This window comes from Periplaneta americana, chromosome 6 (assembly GCF_040183065.1).
Source record: "Periplaneta americana isolate PAMFEO1 chromosome 6, P.americana_PAMFEO1_priV1, whole genome shotgun sequence".
In the NCBI taxonomy this organism is placed as follows: Eukaryota; Metazoa; Arthropoda; class Insecta; order Blattodea; family Blattidae; genus Periplaneta; species Periplaneta americana.
In genome coordinates, this window is record NC_091122.1 from 77,785,492 (window position 1) to 77,809,883 (window position 24,392).

The 24,392-nt window shown below is 36.6% G+C and overlaps 1 protein-coding gene across 5 annotated transcripts in view; it reads left to right on the forward strand.

Moving 5' to 3' along the window:
• Mtr4 (exosome RNA helicase Mtr4) overlaps positions 1–24,392 on the forward strand; it is a 352,727-nt gene that overhangs the window by 319,032 nt on the left and 9,303 nt on the right. Inside the window, exon 16 of one of the 5 annotated variants that reach the window (XM_069828330.1) lies at positions 9,472–10,461. The exons of the other annotated variants lie outside the window; for them this stretch is intronic. Coding sequence (XP_069684431.1) covers positions 9,472–9,587 — 116 coding nt within the window. The 3' untranslated portion in view covers positions 9,588–10,461. Of the gene's footprint in view, positions 1–9,471; positions 10,462–24,392 lie in introns of those variants that run through there. 5 annotated transcript variants of the gene reach the window in all.

A 24,392-nucleotide genomic window follows, 5' to 3' on the forward strand; every position in this document is an offset into this window, starting at 1 on the left:
GATTCGTCAACTTGTAGCGAAAATTTAATTTGACTGATACGGGAAATTATGATATTTTAACATCGTTTGATAGATTCTGTATTCGATTACGCACAGTGTTATTTGATAAAGGCACACTGGAGATCGAGTTTGCAGGTTTTTCTTCCACATGCACTTCACTACCTTCACTGATAGTGGTTTCATAAGAGTTCCAGCAAGAGTGAGGTTTACCTGCAAGAGCCAAGTCATGATTAATCAAGTACGACGCTTCCAGTGCTTTCTCGTTATTTGTTTTTACATGAGATAAAAATATTGTCTGAACTGCATGGAGTTCGTCAGTTTTTCTTTTAAAATACCTAGTCTGCAGTTTTATTTTTGAAGTCAGGATGAGTTTTGAAATGCCGTTTCTAAGCTTGGCAGGGAACTTAGAACTACTGGGCAAAACTTTGTTACATATCTCACACTGTGGACGTCCATCAACAAACTCCGTGAATCTCATGTCCAAATATGAATCACAGTATTTTCGTTTTTTAATTCCTTTCAGTACTTCTACACAAGGCACCATAGACTCTGAAGTAGGATCATTTTCAGCATATTCCAAACTCAATCTCAAGGAATTCGCATTATCTTCTTTTAAAGTGAGGTTACAGCTGCTGTTATCCCTCTTTGACTGAGCACTGGTTGGTAGCTGATGATTCTCGGGTATTACGGAGCCCGTCTTAAGCCACAGTTCCAGTTCAACGAAAGTTTAGCAATGAAATTAACATGCAGGTGTATATATATATTTTTTAGGCTACATAACAGTCAATAGATTGTAGATTCCACGTATCACAATTAACAAACGCTGCCTGCTTGGTATATAAAACATGAAATAAATTTCGAGAATCATTGAATAGGCCTACTTGGCAAGAAAGAAAGATCGAGATAGTTCCAGTAACGAGTAGATCTATTATTAGTGCTTCCATCTAGAAATAAAACGCAAACTATTTTCTGAGAAAGTATTTTCGCTTCATGGAAGTAGTTTGCATTTTCTCGCTAGAAATTTGTTTGTCATCTTCATAACTGCCACGGACGGAGCCCCTGAGAATCACTTGCGGAGCCCTTGGGGCTCCGCGGAGTACACTTTGGGAACTGCTGCTCTAGAGTATGCCATTAGGAAATTCCAGGATAACAGAGAGGGTTTGGAATTGAACGGGTTACATCAGCTGCTTGTCTATGCGGATGACGTGAATATGTTAGGAGAAAATCCACAAACGATTAGGGAAAACACGGGAATTTTACTGGAAACAAGTAAAGAGATAGGTTTGGAAGTAAATCCCGAAAAGACAAAGTATATGATTATGTCTCGTGACCAGAATATTGTGCGAAATGGAAATATAAAAATTGGAAATTTATCTTTTGAAGAGGTGGAGAAGTTCAAATATCTGGGAGCAACAGTAACAAGTATAAATGATACTCGGGAGGAAATTAAACACAGAATAAATATTGGAAATGCCTGTTATTATTCGGTTGACAAACTTTTATCATCCAGTCTGCTGTCGAAAAATCTGAAAGTTAGAATTTATAAAACAGTTATATTACTGGTTGTTCTGTATGGTTGTGAAACTTGGACTCTCACTTTGAGAGAGGAACATAGGTTAAGGGTGTTTGAGAATAAGATTCTTAGGAAAATATTTGGGGCTAAGAGGGATGAAGTTACAGGAGAATGGAGAAAGTGACACAACACAGAACTGCACGCATTGTATTCTTTACGTGACATAATTAGGAACATTAAATCCAGACGTTTGAAATGGGCAGGGCATGTAGCATGTATGGGCGAATCCAGAAATGCATATAGAGTGTTAGTTGGGAGGCCGGAGGGGAAAAAGACCTTTAGGGAGGCCGAGACGTAGATGGGAAGATAATATTAAAATGGATTTGAGGGAGGTGGGATATGATGATAGAGAATGGATTAATTTTGCTCAGGATAGGGACCAATGGCGGGCTTATGTGAGGGCGGCAATGAACCTCCGGATTCCTTAAAAGCCAGTAAGTAAGTAAGTAAATAATATGATGTATCTGGCTCTCCAATGCATATCCGAGACATTAGACTCCACTACAAAACTCCTATCTGAGACATTAGACTCCATTACAAAACTCCTGTCGCCTATATGGCGAGAATCAATAGGGGAGCATTGTGATGTAATCTTTACTATATCATCTCCTGTGAGATGAGAGAGAAGTTGCCCTTCACATTCTCCATTAGAACATTTCTAACAATGTACTGAGACATAAGACTTCCAGTTCATAGTCAAGTTGAATATATGGGATATTGTACAGGAGTGCCACTCATCCCTCATTCACAGGGATTGTACCAGAATGGAATACTTTATCCCAAGTTCTGGGTATTAGTGGCAATATCCCAGAATTTTCTGTCCCACAACCACCACAACAAGGAAAATTTCACAAAAATTATAATAAAATAATACTGTGTACATAAAAATGTTAAAACCCTTCTTATGCAAGCAAATAACATCAAAAGCTGATACTTGAATGTAGTTCAACAATTTTCAGGCACAATGTAAAATATAATTACGTAATATAATAATGTTTAATTAATCTGTTTTGGAAAACATTAACTTTCTTCGGCAATTTTACCTTCTCTTTTAATGTGATGTAGGGGAGGGTATATTTTTTTAATGACAGTGAAGAAAAACTGAAAATGCAGATCTCTATGGTCGCGTGGTCAACACAGCACAGAACCACCACTAAGACAACACAGGACAGCACATGATAAAGAACAGACACCCAGTTCTGTGGACAGAAAAAAAACTCTTCCACTGTCCACAATAGAAATCGAATCACAGGCCACTTGGATTTAAAGCACGTAATGTTACCAAAAAGCGAAGTATTTTTGTGGTGTAATACAATACAAAGAAGAGCCAATACCAGTGAATAAGCATGATCAAGTGTTTTATTTCATATAATCACTTGTTGGAGTGATGACACAGTTTGTAACAGCAGCTCTCTTGTTTTGAAATGTGATAGGTAAGTATAAGCAACATACTGAAGGATATGAAAAAGAATCCATGAGAATGTATTCTAGATACTGTGGTGATAACAATACTTACAGTATCCACAATCTTGTTCGCCTTAATAGCAGAACGCATGAAACTCTGAGTAGGCAATGCTGCAAGTTTCAGATTCACTGCAGACAAGTCTTCAAGATCATAGCCAAGTTTGCAGTCGAGAATAACAATGCCTTTAATATTATTCTACATGGGAGTGTGATTGTGTATTCTTTTATTCCTGGTTTATAATTTAAATCCAGCAATCATTGTACCAATTCATAAAAAAGAGAAACCTGCTCATGATGTTAATAGTTATTATCGACCAATAGCACTATTAAGCATGATAGCAAAAACTATGGAGTCAATGATCTCGAACTTGGTATTTAGAATCCCAAAATCTTTTATCACCAAGACAAGCCGGCTTTCGACAACTACACTCTACTAATGAACAAGTCATACGCCTCGGCCAAGAAATAAAAGACAGTTTTAACAAGAATGAAGATACCTTGACAATATTTATTGACTTTCAGTTAGCATATGACTCTGTTTGGAGAAATAAATTATTACTAAAACTCCAGAAATTAGGTATCTCCAGCAATATGTTCAGATGGATATCAGAATTCCTTGGTCAAAGATTCATTGCCACTAAATTCAATAACTCACTTTCTAGTTGCAGACAAACATATCGAGGTCTACCTCAGAGCGATGTCCTCAGCACAACTTTATTCAATATTTATATAAGTGACCTATCCTCCCTATTAGAAGAATCGAACATGAAAACAGCACTATTTGCAGATGATATAGTTTTGTAGACTTCCTGATCTTACAGACATAGAGACAGAATTCAAAATTCTGCTCTTAAAGCTCTAAATCAACTACATGAATGAAATACATCAAATTTAATGACACTCAATTTAAGCAAAAGTAACAGTTGTGACATAGTTTTTGAGTGATTCAAGCATGAATTGAGATATTTCAACATATGGTTATGAAACACTCAAACTTCAATAACAACTCATTTTGAAGCTATCTTTATACTGTACATTGGTGCAAATATCTACGAGAGAGAGAGAGAGAGAGAGAGCAGAAGGGGAGAGGGAGGGGAAAGGGAGAGTGAGGAGGGGGGCTATATATACAGGGTGATTCAGACCACCTGTAACAGTCATTTATTTCAGAAACTAGTGGATTAAAATTTTCGAGACAAAAATATTTATGACTGAACCACATGTGAACTTTCACTTGAGCTTAATATTCTCACTCAGCCCTAACAGAAAGTAGGATCAGTGGCGTATCACTTAAAAATTTCAAATGGAAGTCGAGGTCAAATAGGGTACCATTTGATAGAGCTCTTCAAAACAAACAACTTTCATAGGAAACGTTTTTATTAATTCCTACTCTTTCAATGAGAAAACGTACAAAAGGCAATGGGTGATTTGGACCACACGTGTCATTTGTTTCGGAAACTAGTGCATTAAAATTTTCGAGACAAAAATATTTATAACTAAGGCACATGTGAACTTTCACTTGAGCTTGATTTCATCAGTCAGTTCTAACAGGAAGTAGGGTCAATGGTGTATCGCTTTAAAATTTCAAATGGGAGTCGGGTCAAATATGGTACCATTTGATAGAGCTCTTCAAAACAAACAACTTTTTATTAATTCCTACTCTTTCAATGAGAAAGCATACGAAAAGGCAATGGGTGATTCGGACCACACGTGTCATTTATTTCGGAAACTAGTGCATTAAAATTTTCGAGACAAAAATATTTATAACTAAGGCACATGTGAACTCACTTGAGCTTGATTTCATCAATGAGCCTAACAGCAAGTAGGGTCAATGGCATATCACTTTCAAATTTCAAATGGGACGCAGGTCAAATAGGGTACCATTTGATAGAGCTCTTCAAAACAAACAATTTTCATAGGAAAAGTTTTGATTAATTGCTACTCTTTCAATGAAAAAACATACGAAAAGACAATGGATGTTTTGGACCATGCGTAAGTCATTTGCATTAAAATTTTCAAGACAAAAATATTTATAACAAAGGCACATGTGAGCTTTCGCTTGAGCTTGATTTTCGTATGCAAGAATACTAACAAAAATGAATTAATATCGGGTTGTGTGTCATCTAATGACATAATTAATAATAATAATAATGTATTTAATTTCAAGATGGTTTTTAAGAATTAAGAATAGAATTCGTTTGATGATCGCCGAACAGTTTAGATCAATAAATTTTCAAGTGTTTGAAGAAGTACACGGACTGGCGGACAATGATAGTACAAGAAGAATAGATATGATTGCCATCCCAGCAAATAACAACAATGGCTACATCATTGATCCCACCATTAGATTTGAAAAACAAAAGAGCCAATGTGAAGATGTAAATAGGGGAAAAAAACGACATCTATGTATGTACCGTTCCATATTTTATGGACAAATACGGCCTACAACAAATTGAAGTAATAGGCCTTATGGTTGGAGCGCACGGAACTATTCCCGGTTTCTTCTTCCAGACTTGACAACGTTTCGGCCTAGAGAGGAAGGCAATTGATGACATCGTTCTTGTAGCTCTGAGAGGATCAATATTTCTACTCCGAAACTATCTCTACGGTTAACAGTGATCTTCAAATTAATTAGTACCTAATTATTTATTCGATCATTTCTTGTCATTGTTGTGTGACTCCATTAAACTTAAACATATGTATGTTATTTATACTTTCAACTGCCTATTGTACAATATGCTCTGTCTTTGTGGCAGCCTATTAATACAGGGAGCTGTTATCATTTAGATAAATAAATAAATAAATATTTCATGTCTGCACAATGAAATTGATCTGTTAAATGCATACCTATATAGTTTTACTAAATGTTAGTATCTTTTGTTTATGTGTTCTTAATGTGAGCACTAGTTAACAGAATTGGAAATATAATTTATCCAATTAGATGGTTTCAAATTTGGTAAATTTTGCTCGTGATGAATATGAAAATCAAGGTGTGGTAATATACAAGGGTTGTAAATAAAGTAGTGGCAACATAGACAGTACGAACATATTATTGAATTTACATGGAAAATACATTTACATTCTTTCATATAATCACTAGCATGTTCCTGTATCTTTTGCCAAATCCATGGTAACCGGTGAATGCTGTTAGTGAGGTTGTTTCTGTTGATCACTCTGATGGACTGTCCTACTGAATGAAGCACTGATGCACTCTTGCCTCTAAGTGGTTCTTCAACCGTGGAAACAAAGACTCATGTCAGGGAAATACGGAGGATATTCCAATACTTCCCAATCCCATCTCTGTAGGTGGAGTTTGCGTATTGGTGCCACTTATGTGTTTCTGTTAGGTTATGAAGAACCCAGCGTGCTGCTGTGTTTCTCATGTGGAGGTTTTTCTTCAGGATGTGCCACACAGTTTGATGACTGAGTTCAACCTCGAATAATTCTCGTACAGTCCAGCAATGGTCAACAGCAAGGAGACCTCACACAAATTCCACTTGTTCATCACAAATGGATGGGTGACCTGTGTGAGCCACATGTGTTGTCTCATTCCGACCTGTGCAAAATGGAGAAACCCACCTTGCAACCGTCTGATATGATATTGCATCATTGCCAGAAGTTCAAGTAACCCTTGGTGACATCAGCATGCATTTCTACCATGGGCTACCTTGATTTTTATCCACGATCGTTGCTCAAGTTTAGTAACTTGCTGTAGAGGAGTTAAAAATAGTGGTCTGCATTTAACCACACACAATAACATCTGTTGTCATAACAATTGTTTTTATCATTCAATACATCGACAATATCTCCAACTACGATCACCATTTGTCTCGTATCGCATGTTAATGCTCATGACCCATTTCCAACAATGTTTCCACCACTTTATTTACAACACATGTATATTGTAAATAAGCAGTTATATTTTGTTCAACTTAATTTAAATGATAATTGTTTTGAAATGGAATTAGATATTACTGGAATTACTGTAGTATTGAAAAGTACAATTTAATAATTTTAAATATTTATACATCTCGTAGTGGGCATTTTAACATATTTTTAAATGAATTAAACATTATTTTAAATTATTTATCTAGTTTCAAATTTTGGGTTTGGAATTGAACGGATTACATCAGCTTCTTGTCTATGCGGATGACGTAAATATGTTAGGAGAAAATCCACAAACGATTATGGAAAACACAGAAATTCTACTTGAAGCAAGTAAAGTGATAGGTTTGAAAGTAAACCCTTAAAAGACTAAGTATATGATTATGTCTCGTGATCAGAATATTGCACGAAATGAAACTATAAAAATTGGAGACTTATCTTTCGAAGAGGTGAAAAACTTCAAATATCTTGGAGCAACAGTAACAAATATAAATGACACTCGGAAGGAAATTAAATGCAGAATAAATATGAGAAGTGCCTGTTATTATTCGGTTTAGAAGCTTTTGTCATCTAGTTTGCTGTCAAAAAATCTGAAAGTTAGAATTTATAAAACAGTTATATTACCGGTTGTTCTGTATGGTTGTGAAACTTGGACTCTCACTTTGAGAGAGGAACAGAGATTAAGGGTGTTTGAGAATAAGGTTCTTAGGAAAATATTTGGGGCTAAGAGGGATGAAGTTACAGGAGAATGGAGAAAGTTACACAACGCAGAACTTCACGCATTGTATTCTTCACCTGACATAATTAGGAACATTAAATCCAGACGTTTGAGATGGGCAGGGCATATAGCATGTATGGGTGAATTCAGAAATGCATATAGAGTGATATTTGGGAAGCCGGAGGAAAAAGACCTTTGGGAAGGCTGAAACGTAGATGAGAGGATAATATTAAAATGGATTTGAGGGAGGTGGGATATGATGGTAGCGACTGGATTAATCTTGCTCAGGATAGGGACCGATGGCGGACTTATGTGAAGGTGGCAATGAACCTCCGGGTTCCTTAAAAGCCATAAGTAAGTAAGTTTCAAATTTGAATTAGTACTATGATTTTAACATTGATATGTTAGTAGATAGGTTCTGTAAACTTGATTTGTTTAACTTGTTTAGATCTCATGAATGTTACAGTACTGTCTTTCAGCTGACCAGGGACAAAGTTTGCCTAGATAACATCTTTACCACTTTTAATACTCAGACAACAACAACAACAGTTTTGTGGTTAATGTATCTGATCCTTGTTTTTCGGACCATTAATGTGTAATTGTAGAGTTCCCCATTAATTGTAAAGTTAAATGCCAACATATTGATTCCGTGAATATTAATAAAATATATTTTTCTCAAGATAATATATTTAATATAATATTAAAATGGATTTGAGGGAGGTGGGATATGATGATAGAGACTGGATTAATCTTGCTCAGGATAGGGACCAATGGCGGGCTTATGTGAGGGCGGCAATGAACCTCCAGGTTCCTTAAAAGCCTCAAGTAAGTAATATATTAAATTTTGAATTGACATGTATGAATTGGGAAAACATTTTAAATGAAGCTTATAATCTTCATTTTGAAATGTTTTAAGTATTTTTAGTGCGTTTTTAGATCATTTTAATCATTATTTCCCTATTGTAAGACATAAGGCTTGTAATAATATAAATGTATGTGCTTCAAATGTGTAGGCTACACTCTTTGTCAGACTGTGTCAGGATATTGATATTGTCAATTGATTTGAATTACGAGTATGTTGTAGTATGGTCAACACATGTTGGTACTTTCATCACGATAGTGAGAAAACAAATTGGCTGGAGCACACTTGACGTTCGAGCAGCAAAAATGCATTCTGAAGTGGTTTATGAGGTTTCATAATGCTGTTGAAGTGCAGCATCAGTGGAGGAGGGAGTACGAAACAGAAGCCCAAACCCGCCTAAAAATTAAATGCGTTATTGACAAGTTTGAGGTGCATGGAATGATTTGTGATATTCACAAAGGAAGATCGGGAAGACTGTATACAGCTACAAGTCCTGCTTCATCGGCTCTCATGTTGGAAAGGTTTGTTATTTCTTCACAGAAGTCTGCTACGCAATGTGCATGTCAAGTGGGATTAGAAGTACAAGTGTATGACGAATTCTGAAAGCTGCTAAGTGAAAAGTTTACATTCCACGATTACTATAGGCCTACACAATTAATGATGACGAACCTGATCGTCTAATGCAATTTTGCGAATGATATCAGTGAATAGTAACTGAAAACGAGCAATTTGTGACGAAGGTAGTGTAGTCTGATGAGGCTTAGTTTAAACTTTATGGAACAGTGAATCAGCATAACTGCATCTACTGGGCACTGGAATATCCGCATGTTCATGTGGATAAGGTGATCGATCTACCAGGGGTTCATGTGTGGTGTGGACTATCATCTAGGGGCTTAGTAGGACCGTTTTTCTTTGATGGTATTGTCACTGGAGAAGTGTACCTCAAAATGTTACGCACATCAATTTTACCAGGTGTACGTGCACTTTATGGAGCTGAGGATGAGGTCTTCTACCAACAGGACGGGGCGCCACCACACTACCATCTAGCTGTACGAGTTTTCCTGGTTGACAATCTGCAGGGACATTAGATTGGACGAAGAGGGCCCATTGAGTTCCCCCCATGGTCGCCAGATCTAACCCCTATGGATATTTACTTGTGGGGAACTGTGAAAAATAAAGTCTATCGACGTAAGCCGCGCACGCTGGAGGACCTTCGCCAGGAGATTACAGCAGCATGTGTGGTGATCTCCATTGAAACATTGACTGACGTAGCTGCGGTGACTGCTCGTCATTGCGTTATGTGTCTGGCCGCCAACGGCGAACATCTTGAACATATAAAGTAACCATGTGCTTAACTGAAGACAGTACTAGATGTGTGATCAGTATTTAAATGTAAAACAGACACATAATAGTTTTTGTTCCTTAAAGTGTGTATACATTTTTTTGACGGACTCTATATATAAAGAACAAAGTTATGTTATTGTGCACTATTTTTAAATCTAATAGAAGTAAGTCAGCTAAATTAGCCTATGATAGAAAGAATAATATTTATAAAACTGCAATTAGGATATCTAAATTGGAAGCTAATGCAGCACATATCTCGACTTCTAAGAATTCATGTAAAGCTGCATTAAATTTAATCAAATCAAGAACTTTATCTAGTAATGCTGATGAAATGGATATCAGAATACTTCCGACCAGTTTAATACTTATTTTGTTGAATTTGCTGAACATATAAAGTCGCAAATACGGTATTATCAACCAATTTCAGAATTATTAAAGGCTTAAGTATTCAAATTTCTCAAATTCAGTATTTCATATTTAAAAAATAATATACAAGGGCGCACCGACAAGGGAGGGTCCATCGGGTCCGAACCTCCCCTCCTCAAAATGACAAGTTGTTACATTTTTACTCAATTTTTAAGCATTGATAGCATATAATTCCTTTATCTGTAATTTCACCGAAATGATTCACGTACATTTACATAATACTTTTGATTTGACATCCATCATGATATCAAGTTTCTTCACAAGATGTTGTTGATAAACTAAAGAAAAAGCTAAGAAAACTGCACTTTGTTTTGTAAAAAATATATATATATATATATAAGAAAGAGAGAGAGAGTGTGTGTGTGTGTGTGCGTGCGTGTGCGAGTGTGCGCGATGTAACATCCTTTTATTGGACTACCCCCAAGAGAAATTCCTGGCTGCACCTTTGCATTTATTAATTACAATTATTACATTCAGAAAACCACAAAAATATATATTAAATCTATTGGAAACAAAGATACATTAAAAACTGTTATATGCATGAAACAAGAATGAATATGTCAAATAGGCCTATTTAAATAAAACAGAAATATAAATTAAAGAATTTACCTCCATATGAGCAAATGCTTATGGTCGGAAGTTCAAAATCTCACTGTATAAAAGCAGAAAGAAGAATAAGACAAAATAAACAATTAATACAAGCAATAAAATAGCACAGATTACAAAAACAAGAGTCTATATGAAAAAGAACAATCACAATTGAAAACGTTTATAACCAATATCCACAATATATAAGACTAATATTTAGCAATTAATTATCTAACACTATGTTAACTTCCTCTTTAATTTTCAGTTTAAATTTAATCATACCAATGTTAGCTAAAACAGGGTACTGAGAAATTAATTTGTTGCATAGTTTTGAGCCATGATTCATATCAGTAACTGGTGAACTTTTGGATTCTGTAAAATGAAATAATATGTTTTTCTCGTTGTTATGTAAGGATGTTTCCTTTCTCGATATGAACATTCTTTTGTTAATTGTTGACATTGTTAGCTTTTGTTTGTAGAATGATCATGAATAAAGAAAGGTTGAATACTGAACATCTTTTTCTTGTAATGAAGAATATTACATTGGCAACGAGGAAAACTACATATTAGAAGGTGTATATATATTGAAATGAAATGATTAGCCTAAAAGTGTCCCGTTAAGGGCAAAGGCCTCCTCCTATAGAGGGAGAGCTCTATTTGTCTCACGCAGTGAGCTACTCCGCGTAAGAGGTGTTTACAACCTTGGAATTGTTCACTTGGTTCACATTCTGCACTGTTGGGTATTGTTCGCTTGTTTCTGTCGCACTGGTTTTAGTCGCTGTTCACTTGTCTTCTTAGGTTTTTCCAGTCTTCCCTATGTCTTGCTCTGCTTGACCAATGGCTTCCTACACGTTCACTGAAGAGGTCGGCCCATCTTCTTCTTGGTCTTCCGCGTGATCTCTTGCCAATGCGGGGATCCCATAGTGTGACTGTCTGGATCTCCCCACTACCATTTGGTGTTGGTGGCTTGCAGTGCTGGATCTTTAATTGCTGACATCTTTTGTAGCACTTTGTTTGGAACTCTGTCCCTCAGTGATGAGCCTAGTATCCTTCTCAGCATCTTTCTTTAGCATATTTGGAGACTGTTACGAAGTTTGATAGTGAGAGACCATGTCTGACACCCATATAACAGTACAGGAGTTACGCAGGTCTCCAATATTTCTATTCTGAGTTTCTTGCTGAGTGTTCTCTCTAGTACGATGAACTTGAGAGTCTAGAATGCCTTTCACGCGAGAGAAATCCTTCGTTTTATTTCCTTCTCTGTCTTCTGGTGGAAGGAGACTAGCTGTCCTAGGTATACGTATTCAGACACATATTGTAGTTCTGCACCATCAATTATTATGGGTGACTCCGGCCCATGTGACATTACTTGTGTCTTGGTCATATTCATCAGGAGACCTGCTGATCTGCTGGCGTCGCATAAATCTTGGAGCATTGACTGCAGTTCTCTGGGTGATTTGGCGAACAATACGACGTCATCAGCAAACCTTAGATTATTTAGTTTGCTGCCGTTGATGTTTATTCCATTTAATTTCTGTTCCAGTTCAGTTTGCGAAAGATGTTTTCCAATACACTTGTGAATAATTTTGGGGAAATTGGGTCTCATTGTCGCACTCCTCTTTTGAGCCTGAATGGTCGTCCTTCGATCTCAGTTTTCATTTTGGCACAGCTTTGATTATACAGTTTATTTAGTATCGTGATGTATTTGTTGCCGACTCCCTACGTATGTAGTGCTTGCATTACACTCGAATGTTCAACCGAGTCAAAAGCTTTGCTATAGTCTACAAAGGCCAGGTATACTGTTAAATGAAATTCTTCAGCCTTTTCCATGATCTGGCTTACGGTTTGAAGACGGTCTGCCGTGCTGTACCCTGAGCGGAACCCTGCTTGTTCGATAGGTTGATTTTCATCCAGGGTTTTCGTTAACCTTCTAGTAATTATTTTCGAAAACAGCTTGTATAAGTTAGACATCAGACTTATTGGCCTATAGTTATTTAGATCATCTTTTGTGCCTTTCTTGTGGAGAAGGATTATCGTGCTTCATTTCCACTGGTCTGGTATTTCCTCTGTGTCCAGAATTTTGTTGTAGATAGTGTGATCGCCGGTATCAGATGATCTGCAGCTTGCTTCAAGAATTCATTGTGTATACCGTCTTCACCGGGAGTTTTTCCATTCTTCATTTCTTCTATTGCCGTCCTGACTTTGCTGGCTAATATAGGAGGAGTGACCTGGGAGGGGTTGGTATTGGGTATATGGTTCGTTGCAGGATTCTGGAGTGAACTTGTGTATAGGGATTCATAGTATTTTGTGGCTGCTTCGATGATATTATTCCTTGAGGTGATGCGGTTCCCTGACGGGTCTTTGGTTCCTAATATCCATTGTTTGCCTCCATATAGCTCTCTTTTTGCCTTTCTGATTGATTTGTAGGATTCAAATATCTGTCGCATAGAAGATGCTCGGTGGTTTCGGATGTCTTTGTATTTCTCTCTTTGTTAACTTATCTATCCTGGCGTATTCTTCTTTGTTTCTTTCCGAGTCATCTCTCATGAGGTACAGCTCCGATCTATGTTTAATTAGTGTTATGGTTTCCTGGCTTAGCTTTCCCTTGTGCTTGTTTGCCTTGTCTGCCTTTTGAGTGTCTTCGTATGATTGGAGTATGCAGTGCTCTAATGAGTCATATAGTTCTTGTCTTTTTTCTGTGCTGAAGTCCGTCTGTGCTTCCGATTCTGCATTTGCCTCTTATATTGTTCATTATCTAGCATTTCTATGCTTGGTTTTGAATGTTTCTTCCATCGTCGTCTTTTTTTATAGTTTCAATGTTGCTTTTACCATTCTATGATCAGTGCTGAATTTTAGGTTTGTTATGACTTGAATGTCACTTATGGAGTTTTGTCTGTTGCTCAGGATGTAGTCATTTTCGTTTTTCGTGCTGCCGTTGGGTGATCTCCACGTCCATCTGTTTTGGGGCTTTTTCCTGAAAAAGGTGTTGGCTATTTTCAATCTGTGCTCTTGTGCAAACTGGACCAATCTGTCCCCTCTGTCATTTCTTCTCCCAAATCCATGTGGTCCGACTGGTTCTTCATCTTTGTGGCTGCGTGGCCCCACTTTGCCATTGAAGTCGCGTATGATTAGGTTCGTTGGTGACTTTAACTTTTCTAGTGTGTTATCTAGACTCTTGTAGAAGTTTTCTAATTTGTCTTCGCTACTCGCTTCTGTAGGGGCGTATACTTGTATAATTGTCATTGGAGAATTTCTCGTTGCTAATTTTAGGACTGCTATTCTTTCCGATATACCCGTTAGTTCCATCACCATGTGTTTTAGGTCTCTTTTGATAATGAACCTCACCCCTTTCTGGCCTGGGTTTGTGCCTATGTGAAACAGTAGATCACCATTTTCTTTTCCTATTATTGATTCTCCCATTCTTCTAACTTTGCTTAGGCCTAGTACATCGAACTTTATTTTTTTTAAGGCATTGTCCAGTTGTTCCTCTCTGTTGCAAGTTCTGAGGGTTTGTGCATTTAGAGTCGCTATTATTATTTCTGGTTCTGAGTTTCTTTTGTGTTTCCTGGTCGGTGTTTTGGGATGATTTACGTTGCTTGTGGTTGAAGCAGGGTCTGCCAGTTTACCCACTGATCATTTATTAGGAGCTTTTGGTAGCTGACTTTCACGATGTTACCTTCCTCTATTTCTTCTCTCGCTCTAGTTCTTAGTGCTTGCTGTATCTCCCTTTCCTGTCTTGTGAAATCGGCGTCAATGTAGCAGTCTTCTCCCTTGAGTTTGTTTTTATTCCTCATGACTGCAATTTTGTCGTCCAGTGTCTTGAATTCTACCCTTACGAGGCCTCTGTCAGATTTGTCTTTACCTATGTATAATGCCTTATTGTATGTTTCTTTGTACTCTATCCGTCTGAGGATGTTCTTGACTTTGTCATCTGGTGACTTGCTTGTTTCTTCGTCAAAATCCTTGCTTTTATGACTACATTGTTTGTCTTGTCTTTGTGTTGTCTACACTCTTCTGCTTCTTCCAGTGATTTGACTCTATCTTCTATGCACCTGACTGTCTCGGTCGTCATATTTTCCCCATTAGCTATTTTGTCTTCCAGTGTGCGGCATTTTTCTTCTAGTTTCTTGTTGAATCCCTTAATTTCATCTTTCAGTTCCTTGATGTCACGTCTTGTTTCTTCTCTTAGGTTTTCGTTTTGTTTTCTGATTTCTTTTATTTCGTTCAGTATGATGGAAAACATATCTTTAACTTCTGAGCCCCTGTCTTGGTCCTCATCTCCACTTTTTCTACTGCAACTATTATGTTCATTCCCTTTGGCATTTTTGCTACTTGTAGGTTTCTTCCCTGCCATCGCTGCGTGTGTCTTGTAAACTTCTGTTCCTGTCGTGTATAATGTGTAGTCAGTAACTGAGTTTTGGTAGCTTTGAGTGTATGGATGATTGATGCCTGTCTGCCGGGTAGCCCTCACTGCTTCTGGTAAATATATAATATATACAATATACTTAATTACTAGAAGATTCGGATATACGTGGAAAACAAACAACATGGCAGAAGGAAGGTATGTTGGAAAAATGCATGAATTCAACCCTGGGAAGAATGATTGGTTAGTTCATAAAGGAAGAATTACAAATTTCTTTCCTGCTGACAAAATAGAGGAAGAAAAAAAAAAAACATTGTTTTTAAATAGTTTGGACGAACATGGCTACAAACTTATTAGTAATTTATGCGTACCAGAGGAGCCAGAGAATGTATCTTTTAGTACATTGTTAATACATCTTGATAGACATTTCTTGCCAAAACTATCTATAATGTCTTTTCGACTTAAATTTCATTTTGCTGGTTGGGAAGAGGGGGAATCCTTATCAGACTGGCTGGCTTGCTTGTGTTCTCTAGTCTCACCTTGCAAGTATAATATGATTTGGAAGATAGAATTTTAGATCAGTTCATCATTGGTTTAAATAAAGGACCAGTTAAGGACAGACTGTTTGAGGAGGACTGCCTTCAACTTTCTTTAGAGAAGGCTATATCTATCGCCTCTGCTAAAGAGTCTGCAGCTTTCCAGTATGACTTATCAACATCAAAGACATTAATACAAGTGAAAGAGGAACATATTGGTTATGTACAGAAGTATGAAGAAAAGGAAAAGAAGAGAAACTTAAGAACATGTCTCATCTGTGGAATATATGGACATAGTGCTGCATTTTGCTGCTTCAGAAATCTAAAATGTGACAAGTGTGGACTGGTTGGTCATTTAAAAAAAGTATGCAAAAAAGAACAAAAGTGTTTAGTGGAAAATGTGACTAAAAATGTTAAGAGTAATTTTATTAGTTCTGTAGAGTCTGATGAAGAAACTTTGTTTCATGTGGATTCAACAACAATAATAATAATAATAATAATAATAATAATAATAATAATAATAATAATAATAGTTTTATTTTCTCTGGCAGAGTTAAGGCCATCAGGCCTTCTCTTCCACTCAACCAGGATCAAATCACATACAAAAAAATACATATCGGTATACAAATATTAACTTAAAAATAATAATAAACATAATTAAGTAAAAAAGAGAGATTGAATACATATACACAATCAGTATTAACTTTAAAATAACAATAATAAAAAAAAAATATATATATATGATTAAAAAAAAAAGAGACTGAATACATAATCACAAACAGGAAAATACATCTAGTATAAAGTATTAACTTAAAAAAAAAGAATGAATACATATGAATATAATCTCACAACTAAAGGAATAGTAGAATTAGTATGATCAGCACAGCACTTGTTACATTGAGACAGTGACAATTACCTAGATATAAGTGTTAATGGAAAAATAAAGTAATGACTGTGTAAAATAATAATAATAATAATAATAATAATAATAATGATAATAATAATAATAAAAATAATACTAAAAAACTAATTCTTTGCATTTAAAATATATCTAAACAACCTAATTTTAAACAACTGAGAACTAAGACTACCCCTGATTTCAAGCGGCAGCGAATTCCATGAGCGGGCCATGGCTATTGAGAAAGAACTTGAGTACAGAGATGTCTGATGACGTGGTATTGATAGCAACAGATTGTGCTGTGAACATGTATTTCGATTATGATGTGAAGCTAGGAGAGTAAACCGAGAGGCAAGGTAGTTGGGTGTGGAATCATATATAATTCGATATAGTAGGCAAAGAGAATGTACTAAACGTCTATCTTGCAAGTGGAGCCAGGAGAGTTGTGGAAAATATTCCGATATATGATCATATCGGCGGATATTGAAAATAAATTGGATGCAGACATTATGTACACGTTGAAGTTTTTGAGAAAGTTCAGCACTTAGGTCGCTATATAAAACATCACAATAGTCAAAGTGAGGCATTACAAGAGTCTGTACTAGAATTTGTTTGAGTTTAGTAGGAAGGAAATTTTTCAGGCGGTTCAAAGAATGCATGATAGAGAAAACTTTTCTACAGATATATCTGATTTGCGTATTCCAGTTCATATTAGAGTCGAAATAGATGCTGAGGTTTTTTACAGTTGCACTGAAAGGAATTAGTTTGTTGTTGAGAGAGACAGGCTGAAGGGTGTTCATATTAATGGAGGATAAAAGCCTTTGCTGCCCCAAGAGAATGGCTTGGGTTTTATCTGGATTGATATTTAGCCCAAATTTCCTTGCCCAATTATTAATTGACAAAAGATCGTCATTGAGGCTCGACAAACGTTAATAACAGTATCAGACCGAGAGTGTATATATACTTGAAGGTCGTCCGCATACAAATGATATTGGCAGTGCTCCAGAACTGAAGAAATGTCATTAATATATAGAGTGAAAAGCAGAGGACCTAGTACAGACCCCTGAGGGACACCTGCTCTCACGTGCTGCCAAGAAGAAGAACGATTATCATGATATACATATTGCTGGTGGTCGCGAAGATAGGAGTCCATCCATGTGATGCACTCTCAGAAAGATGCATCTGTCTTAGCTTTGAAATCAATATGTCAATGTCGACAGTGTCAAAAGCTCGGCTGAAGTCAATTAGTGTCAATACAGTAATTTCACGTCTGTCTATAGCTTCACGAATATCTTCAGAGATCTTGAGTAGAGCAGTAGTCGTACTATGGTGATTTCTAAAACCTGATTGACAGGTGTCCAATAGATTGTGTGTACCAAGGTAAGCAGTCAGCTGTTTGTAAACAATGCGTTCTAGGGCTTTCGACAGTGTGGGAAGAATGCTGATTGGTCTATAGTCATTTGCAATCATTGGTTTGGCGGTTTTAGGAAGTGGATGAACGAGGGCGTATTTCCATTGTTATGGGTAGGTAGAGGTGATGAGGGAAGCGTTGAAAATGTGAAACAAGGTAGGGAGAATTATATCTAAAATCAAATTTAACATCGAAATATTAATGCGATCTATGCCTTGAGCTTTAGTTTAATCCTTTGTAGTGCTATTTTTACGTCTAGATTAGTGACATTAGTGAAATAAAATTTGTCGCGGTCTGGGATAGGAGAGGTTGAAAGTTCATCGATGACTTGTTGTTTCAGGTCAATATTGGGATGTGAAGTGGAAGCGGATGTAAAATGGTCATTAAGTACATCTAGGGGAATGTTGATGGGATCTGTTGGCGTCTTATTCTGTCCTATTCCCATTTGTCGTAAGTTGTTCCATAGTTCACGTGCATTTGTGGACGGTTCGATTAGGCTATGGGTGTGTCAGAGTTTGGAGTTATGTATCATTTGTGTGGTTTGATTTCTAAATTGCTTGTATATTTGCCAGTTTTTACAGTTTTATTGCGTTTAAATTTACGAAAGGATTCATCTCTTCTACTCATGTGATAACGAATTGATTCTGTAAGCCATGGTGCATGACAGCACTTCAGATGCTTTGTTTTTGTAGGTGCGTGTTTATCATACAACTGCAATACTAAAGAATTAAAAGTGTCGATTTTTTCATCTACAGTGCGTAAGTTCCAGATAGAACTCCAGGGAAGCTGAATGGCGTCGGCTGTGAGCTTTGTGACATCTATATTTTTTAGGGCTCTATACGTTAAAATTTTAGAGGTTTTTTTCGGGCACTGCAATGAATATTCAGCAAAGATTAAATCATGTGCAGATAAACCAGGAACAGGTAACTGTCCATGTTTCAGTATTCTCTGTGGCTGCGATGTTACAATTAAGTCTAGAAGAGTATCTGATGTGCTGGTATGGTGTATAGGTTGGAGGGGGAGAACAGGCATATTACAAGAATGGAACATATTTTTATGCTGTGTGGCAGAGGTAGAGTTAATAATGAGGTCAGTGTTGAGGTCACCCATAAGAATGACGTGTTCATAGGAAGGTAGAATGTCGATAAGAGCATTTTCAAGATCACAGAGATAACCGATTTTAGGGGCTTTATATATAACACATATCAGACATCTCTGTACGCTAGTTTGAATTTCAATAAAAAGGAATTCTGGACGACCACAGTATTCAGAAGCGGACTGGCATATAACCCTAGGTTGCAGTTCATTTCTAATGTAAGCAGCTATGCCTCCACCTCCCTTGCCTACTCTGTCATTTCGAACAAGAGTGTAGCCATCTAACTTCACAAGGGACGACGGTAAGGTTGGCTTCAGCCAGGATTCACTTACTAAAATCACACTAATTTGAAGGGATGCGAACAATTTCAAGGTCACCTCTTTTCACTTCAGTGTTAGTTTTAGATGACGTATCAGTCAAGTTTGAAATAGATACTGGTTGTGGCTCGACCATATTACCATTTTCAATATTTCAAAATCAATTTTCTAATTGTAATTTCCTGAACACTGATAAAACTTTTCTAACCTACTTTAAGACTGAAGCTAAATCACTTGGAATGATTAATTTTAATGTGAAGTATAATGATACATGTTATGGAGTTCTTCCATTGTATGTTGTAGATTCAAATGGCCCCCCTTTGTTGAGGAGTGGATCAGGACAGCACTTTTGCACATCTCCTTTTTATGTTAAGGTAGGTTAGGTTAGGTTAGAGTAACTTTAACTATGCTTCACTCGTCATTTCAGTTTGAAAAGAACCTAACCTAACATAAAAAGGAGATGTGCAAACGTGCTGTCCTGATCTACTCCTCTTTGTTGGGCCGCCATTGGTTTAATCATATAGGCTTTAAAATATCTAAACCCAAGAATATCGTAGCTAAAGGCGAGGTTAGTGACATGAGTATGGTGAGTGTATGCAAGAAAAATGGAAACGTGTCAAACTCAGTAACGATATCCGGAAAGCAGACAGTGACATCAACTGATGAAGAAACAGGAGTGATGCGAACTGGCATTCAACAAGCTCAGCAGAACAAGACCTCAATGCAAGCGAATGAAAATAGTGGACATAAGTTGGGAGCAATTCCAAAGCGGGTGAAGGAACTGAGATCTAAATCGAGGCTGAGGAGAAGCAGAGTAATGCAAATAGGAGATAGTTCAGGGAGCAGTGATGAAGGGAGGGGGGAAAACAAGGTGAAAAAACAGTATGACTTAAGGAAATGATGTGGAGGGGAAATAAATCGTGAGAAAAGAAAACTAAGATCTAAAAAGTAGCTATGTGGAAAAGTGAGTACCGGTAGTGAAAAGTGCAAATAATTAGAGATGTAGAGTGAGGGGAAATGTGTCATACAGGAGGGGGTTAGAGTATTTTTGGTATAATGATGAGTTAGGAGTAAAGGAGTGGAAGAATTGATGACAGACAAAAAAAGACTAGTGGAAGAATAATTGCAATAATAAATTTAAACAAAGTAATGTCCTAATTGACTTGTACGAGAGGAGTGCAAAATGGTGAGATGGCACTGTATGCTAATAATGTGAAGTGCCGCCTCACCGAAAGATATATTGCTTAAAGACAAATATATATACATTCATACATTCATTCATATCTAAACCGAATAATGATTGTTTTTGGAGTTCAGAAAATTCAGCTTTGGCTAGAAGGATGAAAGCTAAATTTCCCTCTGGTTTTTTTTTTTTTTTTTTTTAATTCAGCTTTGGCTAGAAGGATGAAAGCTAAATTTCCCTCTGTTTCCCCCCCCCCCCAGATAAATTAGGCTGTTTTAAGAAGGGAAAGTTATCATTAGAATTAAAAGAAGGCGCTCAGCTAAAATTTATTCAGGCCAGAAATGTGCCTTTTGCTTTAAGAGAAAGTGTAGAAGCAGAATTAAATAGATTAACTAATGAAGGTATTCTAGTTCCATTAGACTATAGTCCATTCAGATCTCCTATTGTGCCAGTATTAAAAAAACGGGGTGGTATTCGAATTTGTGATGATTTTAAGCTAACGTTAAACCCCCTTCTAAAAGTTGACCAACATTCTTTACCCACACCTGAGTATATATTTCAAAAAGTGCAAGGGTGTAAAATTTTTGCTAGGTTAGATCTTTCTAATGCTTACCAACAAATGGAGTTAGATGAAAAGTCATGGAATTGGTTACTATTACAACTCATAAGGGTTTATTACAATATACTCGCTTACCTTTTGGAGTGGCTTCAGGGCCCGCTAAGTTTCAAAAATAAATTGATATATTATTGGAAGGTGATGATTTTATGGTTGGAGGTAAAGATTTACAGGAATTAGAATGTTGTCTAACTGAAGTGCTGCGTCGATTAGAAGAAGCAGGATTGACTGTTTCTGAAAGGAAATGTGAAATCGGTAGGGAATCTTTAAATTTCCTTGGGTTTAAGATTGATGCTAATGGCATTCATACTACAGATGAAAAAATTAAAGCAGTACGGGATGCCCTTAGACCAACTTGTGTTCAAGAATTGCAGTCTTTCTTAGGTTATGTTACATACACATAAAAATTTTGACCTACGGTGACAGAGACATTGAACCCCTTGTATAAACTTTTGAAAAAGAATAATCCTTGGAAATGGAGTATTGAATGTGAAAGAGCATTTATTGGAATAAAAAATTTAGCTTGTTCATCTAGATCCTTAGCTCATTATGATCCGGAATGTCCTCTTACATTAGCAGTTGATGCTTCTAGTCATGGGTTGGGGGCAGTGTTACTCTAAAAAAAAAAAAAAAAATAATAATAATAATAATAATAATAATGTGAAAAAGCCTATAGGTTATGCCAGTAGAAAGTTGTCGAAATCCGAAGAAGCTTATTCAATGGTGCAAAAAGAAAGCTTAGCCATCATTTTTGGCGTAAAGAAATTTCATGCTTATTTGTTTGGTAGGCAGTGGACTTTAATTTCTGATCATAAACCTCTTCAGACTATATTTGGTCCAAAACATGGTATTCCAGCTTGTGCTGCAAATAGACTACAGCAATGGGCCTTGTATTTGGCCAATTATCAATTTGAGATAGAATATGTTTCATTTAATAAAAATGAAGCTGACTGGCTGTCAAGAGCCCCACTTCCTGAAGTATCTAGTAATAATGATGAACAGGAGGAAATAGCTCTTAATTATATTTTCGACTCTAATTCTGATTTCCTCTTAAGTATAAGGAAATTCTTGCTTATACAAGAAAAGACTTAACAATAATGCAAGTAATAAACTTTACCAAGTTTTAGTGGCCAGAAAAGGTAAATGAGAAGTTAGTTCCATTCCATAGGCATAAAGAAGTTATGGATATTTTGTTATGGGGATATCAAGTTGTTATTCCTGAAGGATTAAGAACAAGAGTATTGCAAGAATTGCATGCCTCTCACATGGGGATAGTTAAAGTTAAATCACTTACACGCTCTTATGTTTGGTGGCCACATATGGATCAAGACATTGAGTCACTCATAACTAGTTGTAAAGAATGTGCAGAGAATAGAGACAACCCTCCAAAACATAGTTTGATACCTTGGGAATATACACAAAAACCCTGGTCCAGGTTACACATAGACTATTTAGGCCCTATATTGAACATTATATTTTTGTTATTCTTGATAGTCATTCAAAGTGGGTGGAAGCTTTTGTTACTAAAAGTATGACCTGTGATATTTCAATCACCTATTTACGACAAGTGTTTGCTCGTTTTGGACTTCCGGAGACACTGGTATCGGATAATTCGCTGGTGCTCGTGTAAAGGGGGTTAAGTATAATTTCGCTAAACTGGGATAAGTACAGATTTCAATTTTCCACAATAACTTTTTTCTTGTTTTAAAGGGGTTAAATCATTCTTCCATCCATGGTGCAGCTACAGTACTCCGTATTTTGTGACAAAGGGGTTTTGTTGAGTGCCAAACGAGAGAAGTTTACATACCTTACAATTTGACTTAACCCTCTTTACACGAGCACCCGCGAATTATTCATCATTTAAATCCGAGAAGTTTCAGAATTTTTTAATACATAATGGTATATAATTTAAGTCAGGGGCTCCATATGCTGCAAGTAATGGGGCTGCTGAAAATTCGGTCCACACAATCAAGAAGGCTATACTTAAAGCATTAGGCAGGGCTGGTGATCAGGGATTAATTGAATTAGCATTACAAAGAATTCTGATTGACTATAGGAATACAAAACACTGTACAACTGACATTTTCCCTGCTGAGTCACTTCTCGGGAAACAGATTAGAAGTAGATTGGATTTACTCAGGCCAACTACAAATAGTAACAAACTTCAACAGGCTCAAGAGAAACAGATTCAGAAATATGGTGGGATAAATAGGCCTTGGCAAGTAGGGGAGAAAGTATGGGTCAAAGACTACCGAAAAAGGAAGGTTCATGGATTGCAGGAATAATAGAACAAGTTTTAGGCCCTCGTCGATTCAGGGTGGCTATACCTTCTTTGCAGAGCAGATGGATTCGACACGTGAATCAGCTTAGTAAAAGGTCCAATATTCCTGTTGCATAGGGAAATTCAATTTTTGATCGAAGGGGTAGTGAGGATGAAAACAAGGAATCATTAGAGATTAAAGAGGCAGATAAAATAGATTGTTCAGGTGATAATAATATTGAGTTGCCAATAGAACATAATGTTAACATTATAGTATAGACTGTAATAGTAGAGTGCTTGATGATATTAGAGCCCATCGGGAAATTAAGCCTCTGAAAAGGCTCATTGAAGAAATGTAATATTTCTTTGTATAATTATATTACATGTGAAATATAATAACTGATAATATTCTATTTTTAAGTGGAAGAAATGTTATGTAAGCAAGGCTTCTAAACTTCTCGTAGGTTACATTAGTATCGAGCTTGTTGGCGAGGGATCAACGGGGAAAGGAGAGCAATTCTGATGTCACAAGATAGCTGAGCGTGCCAAAGCTCAAATGCTTCAAAGCAGTATCTCGTGTTTTTTCTTGTTTATGTTGTTTTGAATGCATTATGCCAGGTCGAAGGTGTGCTGTTGCGGTATTCAACAATTCTAACGATAAAAATAAAGAGTTGTCTTTCTTTACCATTCCTAAAGATTTCGGATTTAGAAAAAAATGGGTAATTGCGTGCAAAAGACAGGATAAATTCAATCTTGATACAAGCAGAGTATGCTCTGATCATTTTAAAGATAACAATTTTGTTCCTGATTTTCGAGCAGCATTAATGAAAATAAAGCCGAAACGACCGAGAATGT